General features: G+C 43.9%; 1 protein-coding gene across 2 annotated transcripts in view; it reads left to right on the top strand.

Annotated features, from left to right (window-relative positions):
• Window positions 1-9,933, top strand: part of HSF2BP (heat shock transcription factor 2 binding protein) — a 31,212-nt gene extending 21,279 nt beyond the window's left edge. For both annotated transcript variants that reach the window (XM_065854279.2, XM_071811597.1), the window contains exons 7-8: window positions 781-884; window positions 9,221-9,933. In XM_065854279.2, the coding sequence (XP_065710351.1) occupies window positions 781-884; window positions 9,221-9,429 (313 nt within the window). In that variant the 3' untranslated portion in view covers window positions 9,430-9,933. The remainder of the gene's footprint in view (window positions 1-780; window positions 885-9,220) is intronic.
• Window positions 9,934-20,551: the final 10,618 nt, after the last annotated feature.

Genomic DNA, 20,551 nt, shown 5'->3' with positions numbered 1-20,551 from the left:
TCTGACCTGAATCTCCCCTCCTTTAGTTTAAAACCATTACCCTCGTCCTGTCACAACAGGCCCTCCTAAAAAGTCTGTCCTCATCCATCTCATAGGCCCCTTTCAGGTACTGAAAGGCCACAATAAGGTCTCCCTGGAGCCTTCTGTTCTCCAGGCTGAACAACCCCAACTCTCTCAGCCTGTCCTCACAGCAGAGCTGTTCCAGCCCTCTGTTCAGTTTTGTGACCCTCCTCTGGTCCCTCTTGATGCCTAAGAGAGTCTGGCATAAGCAACATGTCTATGTTTCAGCTGACTGGAGGGTCAGTGTATATAAAGGCAGGTGTTGCAGAGGCTTCCTTTGACGTTGTTTCTAGTACTCATTATATAGGCTTGCTTTCTGTGTTTCCAAGTGGCCCTTTTTTTTGTCAGGGCAAACAGCTGACTTGAGATGGTCATCTGCCCGGTGGGGATTGTCAAGACGATAGCTCTGCTGTGTAAGTGTGGTCACGTAAGGCCAAGTCCTAGTTTTGCACATTTCACCTAGCAGATCCCCTGGAGTTTGACGAAACTTTCTTACTTTCGCATGGGATGTTTTTCCATGTGTTTGAAATATGTGACTGAACAATCAAGGCAAGGTTTTGCACAATATTGCTTATATGTAATTTGAGACTTCTCTCTTTTATGAAAATATAAATTATTACAGTAGGCTTCTGCATCAGTACATGCTTGGCATAAATAGCAAAAGATGCCAAAACATGCAAAGAAATAAAAGGCATCACATCTTTTTTCTTTCGATTCTAGGCTAATGCTAATGTCACTGTACAACGTGAGTATCAACTTGAAAGGCTTAAAGTACATCAGTGAAAGTCCAGGTTTTATTCCTTTGCTTTGGTGGCTATTGAATGGTAAGTTGCTCTAAGAACCTTGTAAATTGTGACTCGGGGTTTGTAGATTGGCAATAGGTGTTAGAATTAACAGAACAGAAATGTATATCTGTAACCTGATTATGTATAGCTTTTGTCAGATTAAAAGTGAACAAAAAGGGCAGATAGCTAGGGGGAGACAATGTGCATTTCTCACAACAATTTTGATACTGCGTGCAATATTCCATGACTATAAAATTTAGGGATGGTAGAATTAGAAATAAAGAATGGAGAAAATTGGTAAAGTGAATTTTAAAAAGACACTTGTATTTTCACATACCAACTTTAAAATAAACCCTGAGGGCACACTATGTGTCGGGTTGCTACCATTTAGCAAAAGAAAATGTAACTGTGTTCTAACACCTTTTGGGGAAATAAACCAACCTCTATAACTACAGTCACTGGTGACAAAAGTGACCCCTTCTACAGCTGAAGAGAAGCCTTGTGCTCTAATAGGATTTGGGCTTGCAGGGCTTGAGTACTATTCCCAGCTTTGCCTTTGGCCGGTGCAGGACTTCAAGGACGTCAAGGATTTCTGTTGCCGCTGTCAGGTACATGAGTGACATCAAGGCTCTGCTCTTTCAGAGGCTTCAAATCCCTGCGTAGGAGCCAGCAGAGATTGATGTTGCCAGTGTGCGTTGGACTTGGCTGGCAGCTGTGTGCACAGCTTGTAAGGGACGCTGAGGACAGCGGTAAGGACAGAGCCATGACACTCTCCTGCCTTTGAACTGCTCCTAGAGTTGCTCTGTCTTGGTTTTCTCAAGTTTTTCTGGCTTGTCTGTGAGGAGATTTTGGTATGCAGTTTATAGGGCTGGAGAGGTTAGTCATCTTGGCTCTCTGCTGCTATGCAAAACCCTACTGAAATGCAACTAGTAAATACTAACAGCAGCTGAAGTGAGAGAGGTTGCATCTGCTTTTTCAAGGAATTAATTTGATATGGAAGTTTTGGAAAAGCTTTGATTTGAGCTGGTAAACTGGAAGCTACTTATACTGCTCACATTTCCCTCTACTGTTTTACAGGAAGTGTAGGTAGCCGTGCCTTCGCCAGATAATTTCCTACTTTGCAATGCCATAGGCTCTCTTTTCTGAGATCTCAGAAAATTAAGTAATCCTTGTAAGACTGGAAAAAATCCAGTTTTACAGTTTTTTTAATATAGTCTGAGAATTGTATTCTTGCAGAACTCTGAGTACATGGTCCATTGTTCTCCTGTGCTTAGTCAGTCCAGATTTTTCTTCTGCTTTATGTTTGGCTAATATATACATAAGCTGTTGTTCTAGGAAAAAAAAACTCAAAAATTTCCTAATGTGCCCTTCTAAATGTTGTGATAAAACAAAGAAGCTAATCGTTTGATGCAGTTTGTTGTTTGAAGAAGGCTCCTGGCTCACATAAGAGGATGAAATGTGGCAGCTGCTAATGGAAGTAAGAAATGGAAAGACTACTCTGCATTTTTTAAGTGTTAATTTGTGTATGGCTGGCTTGTAGAAGGAAGGACAGGCATGGCTAATTCCTTCACTCTTTGATAATACAAGTTCTCCAGTTACAGCCAAGGAGGAAGATTTTCAGATAAACCACATTTACCGGTGCAGATTTCTGACTTCAGAGGAAGTCTGCTCACTGTTGAGGGAGAGGGCTGACTAGTTGGTATGTCAGATGAAAGGTCAGATCCAAGACCTGATTTTGTGCCCATTGTTTTGTATGAGATCTCTCTAGTTTTCTCTACATTTAATCTAAGTGTTTCAACTTGGAAAATACAGTAGGTTCCTCTTACTCTTGCTCCTATCCTGTTTTTGTGCCCAGCATCTTTAGCTTCTGCCAGCCGTGATTCAGCTTAGCAGTGTTTGCTGTCCAAGAGAAGAGAGACCTGCACTCTGCTGGCAGGGTATCCTGTATATGTCGCCTTCCTGCAGGAAGCTTCTTCAAAGAGTGTTTTGATTAAGGGTTATGAGATGATTCAGCTTTCCACAATTCCATAAGCTTTTATCAGCATTCCCACTAAGAGAGGCCCCAGAAATAATCTTCTGACTTCTTTTGTATTATTTTCAGAGAACCATCCAATTTGCTTTTCCATTGTCAATTTACAAGCGTCTGTGACCTAAGCCTATATATCAAGGCCATTTTTCTCCCACTGGCTTGTACACAGCTGATAAATACCTCAAATTCCTTCTCTGAATTCTCAGTCTGTGCCCGGTTTTGTTGTTCCCTGAAGAAGAATGTCTCCTTTCCATTAAGTGAAGAGAGCAAACCATTAACTTGATTTTCTTTATTCTGTTTTGTTGTGTCTGAAGCAAAGAGGGATTTGGTTCAGGTTGTGTAGCAGGCTATTTGAAGAGATGGAAATATGCTTTGACATTGAAGACATATTGGAAGAGAAAGGAAGAAAAGAAAAATCTAATAAAGATTTCTAGTGGAGTAAGAATGTTAACAGCAAAGTGGGTTCATCTGTCCTACTGTCTTTGGAAGAGTTGAATTAGCTTTTATTACTTCACACTCACGTACAAGAATTCTTAATAGCTCTTTCTGCTGGAGGCTATTCTGATAATAGGAGAAAAACAAATGTTTGACACACTTTTTGAAGATAATGCAGATCTCTGTAGTTTTAGCACTTTATGAGGTGGGCTATCTTTTTATTTTTTTCTTTTTCTACCTTTGTAAACATTGCCTAAAAGACAGGCACCCTTTAATAAGGAACACTGATCACTGAAGAGCGTAATCTTGATAGCTTACGTAGCTGATGTACTCTTGCGTAGGTATCAGCTATGCCTGCCTATACCTTCCCAGCCTGGTGCCAGCATAAAACACGTGAACGATGACTCAAATTTCTGTCCATGGAGCAGCTTGTGGGATCAGTGGAGTTCTCTTCCTGTGGTGCACCGTTTGTTTGCAGAGCAGCTGTTCCCATCTTGGGGAATACAGGCAGCTTTAGTTTTCTCCCATCAGCTGTTGTCCCTGTGTTGATCTCTTGGCTAAGGGTTTCGCATAACTTTCAGATTTAAAGAAGCCCTGTCCCCAGCAATAGAAAAGGAAGTTATATAATTCTGGGTGAAAATCCACTTGACATATCTCAATTTTTTTTTCTAGTGTTTTATATCTATAGATGCAATAAGACTTTCCTTCTGTAATTCCTGAAGAAATAGACTGGGAATTTTCTCTGCCAAGGATCTTTTGAAGAATAAGACGACACAGTCAGCTCAGTGATTAATAATAAAGACGAGATTTAAGTTTTATATTTTTGATCATGCAGAGCATCTACCAACAAATGGGTGCTGGAGAAAGTGAGTTTAGGCTCTGTAGTTAATTTTTTGGGTTTTTTCTTGCTATCCTGTATCTTTATTTTGGTTTTCCCCACTTTTCTTTTCTTTGAATGCAGTTTAAAAAATTGCTCTCCTTGGATATATGAGGAAGTGTGGAATTCAGCTGGACTATGTCAGTAACATTTCTCATCTATAGCTGGGAAATTGCTCCAGGTACTTCATTAAACAGAAGACAACAAGAAAAGTATCACTAATTTTAGTTCTTGCCCTTCAGTTTCCTCCACTACAATTCCACACGGAAATCTAGCCTTGTTTATTCAAATTCTTTGCAAATGACGGGCTCTGTTATAAATGCTTGTATGAAGCACGTTCTCATTTTGCTAATGCTGCCTGCAGCCTTCAATATTTGCTTTTCATGACTAACCCTGAAGATCTCTTATGCCTTGCTTTTCTGTTTGAATTGGTTACGGCTGTGAGAAAATTCAGGTTATTTGCATGGCAGTATGTTTTAAATGACAGCTGGACATACAGAACCCCCCTATTTAAAAACTGATGTCTGTATTAAAGCAAATTTTTGTTTGTAAATCAAAACGTCAGTTACTGGTCTTTCAACAGTTTTACGCTTCAGACTATGAAACTAATCTTAAGAAGAGGAATGCCCTTCTTGCCCTTTAAGACCACATCCATTTTCTTAAATGCAAAGCTGTGAGCTCAAAAGAGAGTCCTCGAACCCCAGAGAGCTGAAAGGCTGGATGTGGCTGGGGGAAGAATCACTCAGCGCTTGCCCTTTTCCGTACTCCAAGCAGCTGCTGCAAATGATTCTTGCCCAGATGGAGCTGGGCTGGGCACAGTATTTCTCCTTTTGTGAATATACGCAAGAAACCTCAACTCTGGTAAATGCATCTGTCACTGTAAAGCGTCGATTTGCTCTTAGATTGTTCGCCTTGTCTAGTCGCTCATGTGGGAACCCTAAGAAGCCCAAGCTAGGACTGATGGGAGCTGGACAATGTATCTATCAGCTCACCCACAGATCTGCCAGCCGCAGAGCCGCGTCTGTGCAAGCTCCTTGTCACAGCCCCTAAGTGGCAGTCAGGCAAATTGGGACTCAATTGCTGCTTTGATCTGGACCCTGGGAGTCATTCTCAAGGATTTCCCAGATACAAGTGTGACAGGCATGTGTCTGTGAGAGAGCGAGGAGTTCAGGTTAGCTGAACTTCATGTGAGAGCAGCCACCTTGGCCAGGGAGGAGACTGAAGCAAACTCAGCTCTTACACAGGAGCTGGGGCAAATATGTTGCAGAGAGAAGGTGCATTTGTGTCTGTAGGAACTGCAGCAGCAAAGCTCAGCCTTTTTTTCTGCCACGGAGTTCTCCCTGCTCCTTCCCCATGTAGCACCTGTATTGCAACACCTCTTGTCTCCTCAGACCTACCATCATTACAAAAACGTCCAGAAAACTCTCTGCTGCTGCAGATACTGACTCAGCTCTGCCAGCAGTGGCAATGCAAAGAGATCTTACATGGGGCAAGCTGTGGCCCTGGCTCTTGTCTGTCAGGCATGCTGTGAATGTAGGTAGTCTGACAGGTTCATAAAAAAGAAAGGAGGAGTGGCAGGATGCCCCTTCGCGCTAGAATCAGACAGTAATTGAATTGAGTGACATTTACGACAGTAGTGGGAAGCTTTTGAAATACTGATTTTGTGCATAGGCATAGCTGTAAACAGCTTGCTTGTAATAAGTCTTGCGTTCAGGTGGCCAGAGAATGGTGTGAGCACGTGTAAATTGAGTTCGCTCAACTCAGACCCAATTGTAGATAAGCTGTTTAGCATTGATGTAACACAATTACTTTAAACCCTGCTGTAGGGAACAGTTCATCTGAGAGCACGGTGCTAATGACAGATGTGACTAAGATCTGTCCACGTTATCGGTTGCTTTTGTCGGTGACTGAAAGCCAGTGACATCAAACGGTAGTGCTGGCAGCTAGCAGAACGTCAGCAAACTCCAGCAGTTTCAACACCTTGTTAAAATTGCATCAGCATTTTATGATGATGGTAGGCTTACGCTGCACTTGTGATCCCTGGCTGAGGCAAGCAGCTTGATTTCTTCCCCTGTTCCCCAGAAATCATGATTGTAGTTTTGGAATTTGAGTTGAAGAGATTTGTGTGCTAGTTGTTGGGAGGATGTGATGCAGTGATTTGATTACAGCTGAAGGATTTTTTTGATCTTGTACAAACAAAATGTTACTCAGCTAGCGTAGAAATTATTAAGATTCCTTACATTTCTTCTGAGTATTCTTTGGACAGGGTTTTTAGAAAAGAAATCCCTAATGATATTGGAGAGACAAGAGACATCTAGGGTATTTTTTAAAAATCCTCTTAGAAAACATGATTATCCATAATAAGTAGTATTCTCAAAACCGCATGTAATCCTAAGGGAGTATATTTTAAGGCATATGTATTTATTTAACTCGAAGCATCTCAAAATACATGCAAAACAATGGCAATCAGAGGTTAAATGCGTATTAAGTCGTCTTCTGGTGCAGGATCATTTCCTTCCTTTGCTGTGTGCCCGAGTGCCTAATCTGTTCTTCATTTGAGTGACTCAAGCCGCTGAGCTTCCCTGGCTGCTGCTGGAGATTCTTCCTAGAACCTCTTTGCTCTTACTGGAAAATGTTCTTGCTCGTCAAGCTGGAAATCATTTCCTGATCTCCTACAGATCCTAATTTTGTTAGCTCCCTTGCTACCACTTTTTTCCCTGATCAATTCCTCACTTTCTACAGCCTTTAAACACTTGCAGATAATAGTAACATAGATGCCTGTAACAGTATTAATAACAAAGCACTTTTTATCCAGGGATTTAAAACATCTTACATACATGAAGCTTCTCAGCAGTACTGCAAGCCATTAAAAGTAGTAATGGCTTTATTTCATGGAGGAATAATGTCACATGGAGGAAGATTGTAATGAACTACATAGATTTCACTCCCAAAACCTTCTTTCTCCTTACCTGTTTGGGCTGTGGTTTGTTGCTGCTGTTTCTGGTGAATAAATGTAGAATACAGACAAGCACAGACAAAGGGGCAGGTGATATGTGCAGAGTTTGAATGTTATATATGGCAAAAAAAAAGTAGGAATTAAAAAAAATCTCTGGCAGGTTTGAAGACAAAAATGGAAGGAATGGGAAGAGGAATTCAGGGCTTTTAGTCACATTTTGAGTAGGTCAGAATAAATCTTGAAACCAAAACTTGCACCCAACTTTTTTTCAAAAGGTTTCACTGAAGTATTGATGTCCAAGAAACTGGACATAAAGTCTTGCTGTATGTGAGGCTGAGCTGCAGAGCATTTCTCCGTGAATTACAACTGCTCATCACTCAGAAAATGGCACCTGCGGGTACTGCTGGAGATGATGATGGAGACTCCTGAGAGTCTTCAGCCCAGGTGGCAGCAATAGGAGTGGCTGTGCGATGCGTATGGCCGCTTCTGTGGGGTGTGAAGCACTAGTCATTGGGGTTTTTTTAAATGCTACTTTGAAGCTGTCCAGCATGCTCAATAGCTAAGATTCTTGTTGCACAGAAAATCAGAAAATGCATGTTATTGTTTGGTTTTGGACAATTCCTGTGTCTTCAGATTATACCCCACTCTGCTGGTTTCCCAGGAGAAAGCAGAATTTCTTTCTTAAGAGGTTTATGCTGCAAATACGGGAGAAAGTGTGGTAGAAAAGGCCTATGTATCTCATTTATGATGGAAAATGGGGGAAGAGGGAGATAGTGCCTGACTTCTGGGTATAGATCAGATGTCACAGTCTTTAGTATTATACTTCAGCCATGTGCTAGTGGGAATTACTTAAAAATTCCCATCTTGACAATGTTTCATGCTTAAAGCCATAATCGTCTTCACTGTCCATCACATTCTGTTTTCTCCCCTGGGTGTTTCCAGCATTTTCCCTTATGCTTTAACAAATAATTCTCCTTAGTCCTTTTTCAGGTCACCAGTGTTGGATATTAAATAAACCAGGAACAGAAATAACTTGCCTCAGCCTACCAAACACTTCCTTCAATCTCAGTACGGTGTGGTTTATCACTGCACTGCATTTATGCTCCTTCAGTGAGATTTTGGTCTCTGTGGTGTGCAAAGTGATCTGAATTAATTTTACTGAACACTTCTGCACAACGCTTTATCAAAAGCTTGCTGGAGACTAGGTCTGCTACTGACAAATACATAAAAAATGTATGGCACGTGGAACAAATAACTGTTTCAGCCATTAAAATATATTATACGTTTTCATTTGGAATATGCAGAACAGAGAAGTGCAAAAATGGGGCTTTCTACTGCATGCTTTTGATAAAGCTATAAACAACTAAATGCAAATGGACTGTTGTGAACAATTAAAATATAATGCTCCTAATGTGTCAGTAATTAAAAATGCATCCCATGTTCTTAACAGTACAGTTATTCTGTGTTTTCCTAGCTTAAGTCAAGGGTCTTTGCTACATTTCTCCGACGCATTCCTGAGCAGCAGTGCTTAGCTTCAGTACCCATCTCAATTTTGTGTGGACTGAATTAAACACTTGGAAGGCTGACACATGGTTACCAGAAAGTTTTATAAAGATTAATATTTCATTGAGCTTTGAAGAAGTCTGAAGGCTTGTATAAAAAGAAATTAGCAAAAAGCCTGGTGATTTACTGCAGATTTGATTAGTTGGTCTGTTTATCATGGCATGTAGCTTGTTCTGCTCTTAAATTGTTTTGCATCCAACAGTATGATTTGGGTAGTGACTGGGTAAATGCATGATGATAAATTCCCTGGTTTATAGCATTTTCAACATTTTGAAAAACAAGAAAAAGGTTCCTGGTTATCCCTGCCTCCCCAACACTGCTGAGCAAGACAAAGATGTTGTTTTCAGGTTCCTTCTAGAGCCAGCCAGCACCAAATGGCAGCTGTGAATTATTGAAACTGGAGTTATTCCTTGTCTGCCTGGTGGGTCCCAAGGAATGGCACTGTAGAGCTTTAATTCTACTTTTTTGGACTTGCTTCTTGTAAACACTGGATTTTTTTCCTCCCCCACTTTTAGACCCAGATACAGAAGTTTGTCTTCATGCTCTGCGGCTCCTCCAGTCTGTGGTTCTGGAGCCAGAAGTATTAGCTAAGTCAGCCTCGGAGATGCGTGACACTTTGCCATTTCAGCGTATCATTGCGCTGTCAAAGAGCCGCAATGCAGATCTGCAAGCACTTGCGAAAGAACTACTTGAAGATCTTAAAATACTTGAGTATGAAGCATAGAAGGGCTCTATGACACCAGCTGCTTACATCTTTCCTATATTTTTATGCTGAAAGAGTTGTTGGAGATGGGCTTGACTGAAAAAAACCTCTGCCTAAGTTGCTCTGCAAAATCCTTTTCAGAAATTAGGTAACCCAACTGAAATAATACTTTGGAAAACATGTTGGATTTAGCTGCCCAAATATAATCTTAGGTGATCTGGTAGAGATGGGACAGACTTAATTTCATTGAGTAGGATTTTGTTGATAATGGTTTTCAAAAATGATCCAGGTTATGTTGTCTATTTATATATACGGAGTAAAGTAGCAATGTCAGTCATTGATATTATATAGTTTATTGCAGTCGTACATAATCCTTTTGGTTCACCCTGAAGAGTTATTGTACTATGAGGAAAACTTGGTTGCTTTTCATAACTCTTCCGTGTTAGAATGCATCGCAAGTTCCAGTTTTATTGTTGTTATTTCTCACCTCTCTCCCTCTATTCTAATAAAAGAAAACTTGAATTCTGTAACGTGTAATGGATTCTGCTTTCTGAATTAGCATTCAGATTCACTTGAACTGCAATACGACCCAGTCTGTGGCTGCCAGGCGTACTAGCAACTTGAGCCATTGTGTTTTCAAAAGCCCTGAAGAAAAGAGATGAATGACTGTTGCCTGCGTTACCTGGTTGTGCACTGAAGAGGCTAAAATGAACTGCTGCTTCTGTCATGAGCAGCATTGCATTCCCTCACAGCTCTGGTGTTTCTCAGAGCTTCTCTGTACAGCTTGCTTACCTCAGTGGTAAATACAAACATTTGCGTGCTTTGTATTGGTATAATTTACACATTATTTTTTTTTAGGAAGAAGTAGCATCCATTTCGGCGATGACAGAAACACAGCAGTTAGGTGATGCTGTTCAGGGGAATAGCAAATGAGAAATGCAATGCTGTGGTAGCGTTTCTTCCATACTAAAGCTGCGATACCTCAGCTGTGAACCCAATGTATTAACAAAATGCAATGTGGACTTCTAATCCAAATGTGTAGAAAACACGAAGTGAACTCCACAGGATTTGATTCACAGACAATTTTAGAGGACAGCTGTTGCGAAATGTGTAAGATAAGGTATAGGTCATCTCCCATTAGGCTGTCTGCAGAATGATGAATGTTCAGAGTTAGAAATGTAATAAATCGGCTTAAAATTACTTGAGATAATTGGCTCAAATTCTACAAACTGTAGCAGCCTGATTGGGGACTAAAATGAAGATTAAGGTCTCACATACATGAGGCGGTTGCATGGGGTTCTTCCGTGTCTGATTCAACACTACATTGAACTTACCAACTGCTGATTTTGGAAGGCTTTAAATATTCTTTAAAGCATGCTTTCTTCGGATTTGTTTTCTTATCTTGCTGTCCTAGTTAAACCTCCTAGAGTTTAATCCTAAAGGGATCAAAATGATAATCGGTAATTTCCTGGAATGTCAACTCATGAAAGTGTTCAATTTTAAGAAACACTAAAGGGCATCCACTTTCCGTTTAATGGGTATCTGCTCATGCAGGTCTTTCATCAAACTTTTGGAAGCCAGTAAATAACAGAAAAAGAAAAAAGGTAGTTCTTTGAGCAGAAGAACTGGTGGAGCCTCACATCCTGAAGGTTTGAGACATTTCTTGAAAATTTCCCTCTCCTTCCCAGCACTTCCCCCTGAAGCCAAGTCCACCCGAGGGGCAGCCTGGAGTGCGTGACCTGAGGGTGACACAGATGCTCGTGGCCAGGATAGTAATCTGCAGTTTGACACGTGCAACCAACCCTGCCTTGTCTCCACAGCCACTTAAGAGATCACACAGGAACATGCACATGCACCATAATTGTGCTTTGGCTGTGGTTACTCTCCTGAAGTGCAGTGTTGAGGTGGACTTGGCAGTGCAGGGTTGATGGTTGGACTTGTCAGGCATGGGAACAGGCTGCCCAGGGAAGTGGTGGACTCACCATCCCTGAAGGTGTTTAAAAGGTATTTAGACGAGGTTCTTAGGGACATGGTTTAGTGCTAGATTTAGGTTAGGTTATGGTTGGACTCGATAATCCTGGTGGTCTCTTCCAGCCTAAATGATTCTGTGATCTTAAAGGTCTTTTCCAGCCAGGATGATTCTATGGGCTGGTTAGCTGCTGCCAAGCAGGATGTATGCCGCTCTGCCAGCTTTGCCATTGTGAAGGTTTTAATTTCGGTCTTTGCTGCTGTTACCCTAGCTGGTCATGGAGCTTGAGGGAGCTCAGTTATCTTTGAGATGTCTTCTCCTGCTGTCAAGTTTCCTGAGAGCTGACTGACAGATTCAATATTGTGAGGTGGACTGACAATGCAATTCCACCTCATTTCCATATGAAATCAGGAAACAAACTACTCAGGACTGTTCATTTTAATTGTGTGTCCACTGGCATGGTCAGCACTTAAAAGCTGTGCTGAAGTAGGTGATTTGAGACACTACAGTTTTTCCCCAGCAAGCTGCTCAGATCGGATGGTAAGTCTTTGAATGTCTCCCAGATGACTTTATTTTCAGGTGTAGCTCACCAGGACCATTTTCAAAATCAAGCCATCGATTGTCCACCAACCTTGAGCAAGTGTTTTTTGCACTAAGTGTTTCATTATGCAGGATTGATAAATAAGAAAAAGTCACCCCATCTGTGAAACACAATGTATTTTCAAAAAATACCAGAGAGCAAAAATCTCAGAAGCATCAGGGAGAACCTGTGACTGTGGCCTCTAGGAAAGTCTTTTATGTTTTCCCTAAATTTACTTTAAATAGGTGTCTGCAATTAATGCTAGAGTTTTAATCCTTTATTTGGGTTAATGGGAAAGAAAAAGACAACAGTTAAGGGAACTTGTTATCATAGGGAAGAAAATTCCTAATACTTTTTGGTTTGGAAAAAAAAAAAAAAAAGAATGGTTACTGGAATCACAGTGTCTTGAAGTAGAGCAAGTGGATAGAAGCCAGGGATAAGCCTGACCACTTAGCATTTCAGAGTGTTTGAAATTTCATTAAGGTTTCTCATACTCAAATATGTTAGTAAAATAAGTTGAACATTACTAGTTGCAGATTGCATTATGAGCTGTTATATCTTTTTGCTGTTCTTCAGGTTCCTTTATTCCCCAATCCCATATTTGATGGAGCCAGGGACCAGCCATCTCCTCCTGCTCCTCTGCAAGTCTAGGGCTGTGTTGCAATTAATCCAGCCATTTTGCTGTGGGAGTGAAGCCTGCAGCTTCCCATACAGGTGTCTGCTATAGCCCATGCCTGCTGCTGGACATAGCATGGTGGGATTCTCCCAGACCTTGGCACCTATCATAAACTGATGATCTATACTCTTCAGTCAGCACCATCAATTCTTTATTGTTTCTTTTTTCCATGCTAAAATTGGTGGGAGTGTGATGCCAGTGGCTGTAGAGGAAGCTCCAGTGACTTGCTGAGACAAGGTGCCAACTGTTTAGTTTAGATGGCTTAAATTAGGTGAGATGAATCTGGCACTTTGGTGTCTATTTTGCAATAATAGATACAACGCAAGTTTTTGGGTTACCATGCTGCACAGACAGCGTTTTAGAACCTCATTTATTGATAAGCTTGAGAAATCCCTCTTTGGCGGGGAAGAGTGTTTAAGGTCTTAGTTTGTCTTCATGTGACTAGTGCCAGAAATTAGGCAACTGTGGAGTTCTTTGAGTCTCCTTCTCTCTTGAAACCCTTTTTTCCCCAGCAGTTTGTGAATAAAAGAAAGTCGCTAAACAGATCATGCTCAAAGGGTGTAGAGTGTGTCCAGACTTTATGAAGTTGAACAAGGGTGATACACAACACAATATGACACTATATGATGCTGGTGCAGTTGAAGACTGGTTATGTGTGCATTATAAACATCTGGTTTTACTTTGCTGTCAAATTTTACTTCAGTCTGAAACTGGGTCATTAGGAAGTTTTACTATTTTAAAATCAATTGTTCAGTGTATACTTTGGAAAACAGCAGCTTTATGGTGTTGCTCTTGCCACATTCTGCTGAAAAGTTCGGGATACTTCTATGTAGTAACTGATTAATCACATTACTAGCTTGCAGGAGTGAAGGCAGTTCACACAATCAAAGCACTAGTGTCATTAGCCCTGTCCAAAGTCTGCAGTTACTCCGTCGTTGCCATTTCCTCCGTTGCACAATCTCAGAGTTTCAGTGAAGAAGAAATGTGAGTTTGGTGTTGCTCTGAGAAGTTTGTCATTTACTCTAGATTTATAACCTTATAACTGAAAGCAAAATTTGACTCTTACACTAAGCTATCTCAAAAGATGCAAAATCTGTTTTAAAAATCCTTAGAAGAAAGAGCCTGTTTATTTCACAGTATCAGCTGCACAATTAAAGTTGAACTTTACTCCTTTCAGTTTTGTATACTGCGTACAGAGCTGCTGGAATGACGTCAGTTTGCTCAGGCTCCTGGGGAATATTGGCTTTTTGTATTTGATGCTGATAATCAACTAGATGCAAAGGAGAAATAAATGAGCATCCCCTAAACGCATTTCTTGCAACTTAAGTTTAACTTAGCTGTGGAACGTACTGCCCCACCAGTTCTTCGTGTGGTGCCTTATGCTGATGTTTCGCCTGGACTATGAGCTGGCTGAAAAGGAACTGGAAAACCTCAGTAGCAGAAAGTAAGGCCCAGTGTGAAGGCAGACCTGCTGAGTGACAGGCATGGCAGCATGAGTGGCCTGGCACCTTTGAAGGGGACTTGGATGAGAACGGCAACCAGCTGCCCAGTTCCTGAGGGAAGCTGGTGTTTGGTTCCATGCTGACGCTGGCCCGCTCCCAGGAGCTCATTGCAGAGGTGGTGAACTGGAGTTCAAGACATAGTCCCGTTATGATTGTTTAAGAGGGGGAAGTAAGTCCAAGGAACAATGGGAAAAGGTGGCTGTTTGGTCATATGGCCACGAGTGAACTTTCAGATGATTCAGTTTCAACTGGTTGCACCAGTGATTTGGCTGTTCCTTTGAGTTAACATTTGCATTTGTGATATGCACTGATTAGCACAAATTGGACTTCAGAATTGATAAGATTTTACAAGTCTTGCAAATGTTATATGATTCATCTCCTCTGCTGCTTCCAGTCCTGCAAGGATGTTGTAGGTGAGGAGAAAGGAGTTTTACTGGGGAATAAAGAACCTCTGTTATCCCTGCCCAATGCATGCCCTACAAGTTAAAGGAAATGAAAAGCATGGCTGCCTCTTCCCTTCCATTGATAGCATCTAATTTGCAGCTGCATCTGGCAATGTCTGTGTTGTTCTGTAGGCAGTTTTCCTGATTTGTACGCAGGAACTTCTGCACCTGCTAGTTGCTTCTCATACCTGTGAGTTGCAAACTACAGCTGATAAAAAGTAATCAGAAAACTCTTTGAGGTCATACAGATTTTAACTTCTCCAATGCTTTATGATGACCTTTACAACCTATAACTTACTCATTCGGAAACCTTAAAAAGACTTTGACCAAATTATAGTTCCACATGTAATTTATAGGACTATAATTTTTACTGTGGGCGTGACTGCTGTTAAAGCACTTCTGAATGCCAGGTGCTCAGTCTTTTTGAATGTGCGTGTTTTTCGTTTTCTCTGCCGTTGGGCTGCAGTCATGAGAGGTGGCAATCACTGAGGGCAAGGCTGGGGAAGGGCAAAATATTGCGTGACCTGGGTGGTTCTGCCAGGTGGATGGGGAAGGTTAGGTCCAACGGAGCTGTAAAAGTGGCTTTCGTGACACCTGGGTCTTGCTTTGAACTGAGGCAGGGGAGTGGATTGGGTGTTAGGAAAGCAAGTGAGCTGTTTGAAGCTCTCTGCAGAGAGGGAAATATCTCCTTACTTCTGTAGCTGGATCACCACTGGGGTGAAATGAAGTGCAGTAGTCACTCTGTATTGGCACAAAATGTAAAATGGAGCAAGCAGGAAAAGAAGCCCTGTTCTTGGGTCTGCACCCCGTCCTCCTGAGCAGGATCTGTGGTGTCCAGAATCAATCTCAAGGACTCTTGGGCTTATGCAAGGCATGTTCAAAAGCTGATCAGTGCAACCAGCCCATCACTGCTTGCCAATGTACTACAGCTTTACCAGAGGACTTGATACTATGGTTTCTGGTGTTTTTACAGCTCTCATGGGGCTTGTTGGGGCCTTTGGTGAAGCACAAGGATAGGTTTTAAGGAGGGCTTCTGCCATTTGATCAGCTTGTGGGTTTCCAGGTGTCATGGGGGAGAGGGTGGTGTGCATTGAAAGGCCAAGGAGAATTGGGACTTCCTACTAGGGTAAGAAGTCCTCCAAGTTGCTGTGATGGGAGTCTGGATCTGTGTCAGTACTCCTAGACATGCACTAGAACATTTAATTAGAAGTGGAATATCGGCAAGGTGACACCATGGTAAGAGAAACATGGGGGATGGGTCTTCAGGCTAGTCTAAGCAGGTGCAGAGCACTGGGGGCTAAGGGCAGGAGGCCTGGGGCTCCACAGGAGCCATGAGGTCGAATCACAAAATCACAGGCTGGTTGGCGTTGGAAGGGACCTCTGGAGATCATCTAGGCCAACCCACCTGCTGAAGCAGGTTCATCTAAGAGCAGATCGCAATGGCAGTGCCATTCATGCCAGCACAGCCATGGGGCTCCCGCTGGGGCCTCATTGGCCTGACATGAGGGCTGCAATAAATAGGAAAGAGACTGATGTTTTATTTTGGGAGGTGGGGTGGAAGGCATCTTTTGCTGAAACAGAGGTTTCCACAGAGCCAGCCAGCTGGTGGGCAGCAGAGCTGAGCAGCTACCCCAGACCTGCAGCAGGACGGGAGGGAGCTGTGGCGGGGCGATGGGGAGTTGGCATGCGTGGCTCCATGGGCCCACTGGGCCTTGCTCCATCTCCGTCTGCCTCCTCAGACACTTTTAAACATGGCCAGTGGCACCCCAGGGCCAGGCTAAGTGGGTGTGAGCCAGCTTTGGTGCACTGAGGGCAGCTCCTTCGTGTTCCACCACGCTACTGTTGATGGCACTGAGAGGAAACATCAGGGAGATTTTTTGGCCAAAGGACCACTTTGCATGCCGGCAAGCTGTGTGAAGCTTTTCAGGCTGAGCGTCTTTTGCCTCCACAGCACGAATGGCCATGGAAGAGGGCTAAGAGAAGCATTAATCAGCCCAGCAGAGCCCTGGGAAGCTGCAGTCAGCAGCCAGGTGCTCCTGACACCATACTGGGCTGTGGCTGGACCCTGCCACTGGAAAGTGGGCTGTGTGCCAGCCATGAGAGGGAGTGAAGTCTCTGAGGAGGTGATGGGCAGGGCAGAGCAGCTGAGTGGGGTTTGGGCAGACATGGGTACAGGGTCCTGCACCTGGGTCGGGGCAACCCCCAGTATTGATACAGGCTGGGGGATGAAGGGATTGAGACCAGCCCTGCAAAGAAGGACTTGGGGAGGTACTGGTGGACAAAAGACTGGACATGAACCGGCAATGTGTGTTTGCAGCCCAGAAGGCAAATCGTATCTTGGGCTGCATCAAAAGGAGCGTGGCCAGCAGGTCGACGGAGGTGACTCTGCCCCTCTGCTCTGGTGAGACCCCACCTGGAATCCTTCGTCCAACTCTGGAGCCCCAGGTACAGAAAAGACACGAACCTGTTGGAGAGGGGCCAGAGGAGGCCACCAAGAAGATCAGAGGGCTAGAACAGCTCTGCTGTGAGGACAGGCTGAGAGAGTTGGGGTTCAGCCTGGAGAAGAGAAGGCTCCAGGGAGACCTTATTGTGGTCTTTCAGTACTTAAAAAGGGCCTATAGGAAAAATGGAGACAGACTTCTTAGCAGGGCCTGTTGTGACAGGATGAGGGGTAATAATTTTAAACTAGAAGAGGGGAGATTCAGGCCAGACACGAGGAAGAAATTTTTTACAAGGAGGGTAGTGAAACACAGGCTCAGGTTGCCCAGAGAGGTGGTAGATGCCCCATCCCTGGAGACATTCCAGGCCAGGCTGGACGGGGCTCTGAGCAACCTGATCTAGTTGAAGATGTCCCTGCTCATGGCAGGCGGGTTGGACTAGATGAACTGTGAAGGTACCTTCCAACCCAAACTATATGATTCTTTGTCCAGGGTTTGCCCAATACTCTGGGCTCTTCTCCCAGCAGCAGGGCCCCCGTGTTTCTGCACTGGCGCATGCAATCCTGAATGACTTTCCTGAGCTGCCTTACTCTGAGGAGGTGGCTGAAATCACCAAGGCCAGAAAGTGGTGCTAGCATTATGTGGGATGCCTTTTCTGAGTAACAAACCTGGGGCAAAGGACAGGGTAGCCAACATGAAGGGCAGACAGAGACTAAACCCAAGTGCTCGCTTCCCCGTGTGTCCCTGCCCACCCCAGCAGACCTTACTGGCACTGGAGGTGTGCGGGCAGTGCTGCTCTCAGGGGAAACAGAGAACTTCTGGGGGATCTGTAGTGCATAATGGTCCTATAGTCACAGCATCGGTGTGGCAGATGGGCAAGTGCTTACCTCTGCTTTGCATGTATAGGCTTACCATAGTGCTTGCAAGATGCCCAGCATATGCATACGGAAATACATTGCTCTTGTGACTGTTTCTTGCATTTCACAGCTTGGCTGGGTGCAGCCACATTTTGGAAAATGCAGTGTGTGCTTCATCCTGTGCCTGACAGAAAGAGCTGCAGAGCTCTTTATGCACTCAGAAATTGTACAGCAGGAAGAAACTACCGATAGTGATTGCTCTTCTTCCCAAACATATCCTTTCTCTTCTTTTTATTGCAGTAACTGTTTATTCCTTCAGAGTGATTTTCATGAACATCATTACTACCCCATTGCAGCAGAAGCTCAATATCTTTGAAACAAGAGCAGCTGAGTAGGAGTGAGTCACCCTTGTTCCAGTAAGGAAGTCCCTTCAGGAAGCCTCTCTAGCAACGATGTCCTGTGCAGCCTTGATGTGCCGCTGCCGAGCTATTCAGCTTTAACAATGCTGACAGTGTGTAATACTGCCCCGGAAACCTTCTGAGATTGCTTGTCAGACACAGCCAGTGCCTCCAGTGCCCAGGCAGCTAATCTAGCAGCAGACAGATCTCGGGTAAGGAAGCCAAGGGAAAGGAGGTACCTTCTTGGCTGTAAATGGGAAGGGACCAAAAGGTGCTGGAGCTGTTTCGTAAGCGCCAATGGCAACCTGGAACACAATCAGAAAAAAATGAACTGCCTCTGAGGATCAGCTGAAAAGCTGAGCTGCTAAAAACAATAGTGCGGCTGTAAGTGGCCTAGGGAGAGTGGGAGGCTTCAAGGGCAGATTACAAGCATGAGAGCACAGTGAAACTGATGTGGAAGCTGCCACAGAGGAGGCAGCTTTTGAGCAATATACTGAACCTGTAATGGAAAGTGCTTGGTATCCCACAAACCTTTGGCCCTGGAATGATACACATTTTTCAGAATGGAGAAAGGGGGATAGTGCATTTGCCATGAATTTTTAATTATAATGGAGTGTTCTGTGGTGATAGGTAATTTCTACTCTATAGGCTGTCCACAGTGGGGAGTAGCCCACTGGCAACCTTGCTGATAAGGCTGTCACAAGAGGAGCACAGAGGAAAGGGCTGGAAAATGTTTGTAAGGCACTGCTATAATGCCACAAAAAATGAAACATTACTACACAAACTGAGCATTTCCCTTGAAGTGCTCTGCTACTACTAAATTACAGTTTCTTAGACCTGTTTCTTTGGGCACAAGAAGATCATACTGTTTGTGCTCCACTGGTGGCAGAGGATACTGTCGCCATGGTTCCTCCTGAAATACAGCCCCCCAGGATGAGGTAGGGTGTAGCTGCTGGGCTTATCTGGGACTCAGAGGATGTAGATTTCATTCCCTGTGCAGTGACAGACTTCCTGTGTGCCCACATGGAACAAATCTGCTGAGGGACTGAGCTGCTGTTGGAGCATTCCTAATTTCAGAGGGAGTATGCTAGAGAGTTCAGTCCTCCAAATCAGGTTGCTGCTTTGGTTCTCTTTTAATGTAATTGCCCTCCTTTCTGCCTTAGTCTGACCACTATTACTTGGGCTGCAAAAGTCTGAGATAAGTATCTAAAGTGTCTGGCAGACACAAGGGGGCTGTCATCTTGCTTGGCTAGCACTGAAATCCAAGGAATGGGTGGTGGTGAGAAAAGGGAGCCTGAGGTGTTGAGGATACCCAGGCTACTGCTCCCAGCCTCCAGGTGGCTCCCAGCTCCGTTGGCTGCACAGCTGTGATGTGGCCTCCGCTGACCTGATAGTCCACCCACGGGTGATGAGTGAGACCCATGCAAACTGCTAAGAGCACCCATCTTTGCAAAGTCCCACGAGTCCTTTCCAGCCCAGAAGATGTTGCTTCTGCCAGGTTACAGAGAACTCAGTGGAAAAGAAGGATGTGGGCATGCTGCTCCTGACTGTCTGCAGCCCAGCTTGCACACAGCAATCTGAATTTGGGCAGTGTGAGCTCTCTTGGCCTGATGCTGTGAAAGTAGGATGTGGGTGCCAAGATGAGCAGCTCCTATTTTGCAGGGAGAGCTAAAAATGGTGTTACCTGCTCTCACCACCATAGGTTATGGGAGGGAGAAGTGCTCCAGCCCTGTGCTCCTCTGCCCTTCCAGATGGGAGACTGCTGAGATCCTAAATGAGGATCCTAAGATCCTAAATGATGATGAAGCAATCCTTTCTGGATACTTTGAGGGAAGACAAAAGGACAAAGGGCATTCCGTCACCAAGAGGAAGAGAAAAAAGAAACTTGCTTCCAAGGATTCAACCCTTAAGCACAATGACGTAGAAAGAAGGAGATTCTGTTTACAGAGGAAGCGAGACAGGAAATTGAAATGGTGGGGCAGGGGAAGAAGCAGCTCGCCAACAAAAGCTTGTCCTTTGGGGCAGGGTGAAGAGGTAGGTCTCTTCCCTCGGGAGCTTGTCTCCCAGCAGCAGAAACCGCTGTCTGTGGCTGCATTGCCTGTGGCACTAGTGCGCTGCTGTTCGTGGGCCAGGCTTTGAGGAGGCCAGTGTGGGCACTTGTTCATGCCACAGCACAGCTAGACCTGGCTCCCTTCCCTCCCCTGGGGGGTAAGGGCAGGATGGTTTTTGAATATTGAATGTGTTAATTCTCAAAGAGCTCAGCTTCCTTGCAAAGTGAAA

This window comes from Patagioenas fasciata, chromosome 1 (genome assembly GCF_037038585.1).
Source record: "Patagioenas fasciata isolate bPatFas1 chromosome 1, bPatFas1.hap1, whole genome shotgun sequence".
Classification (NCBI taxonomy): domain Eukaryota; kingdom Metazoa; phylum Chordata; class Aves; order Columbiformes; family Columbidae; genus Patagioenas; species Patagioenas fasciata.
This window is presented reverse-complemented; position numbering and strand designations above follow the sequence as displayed.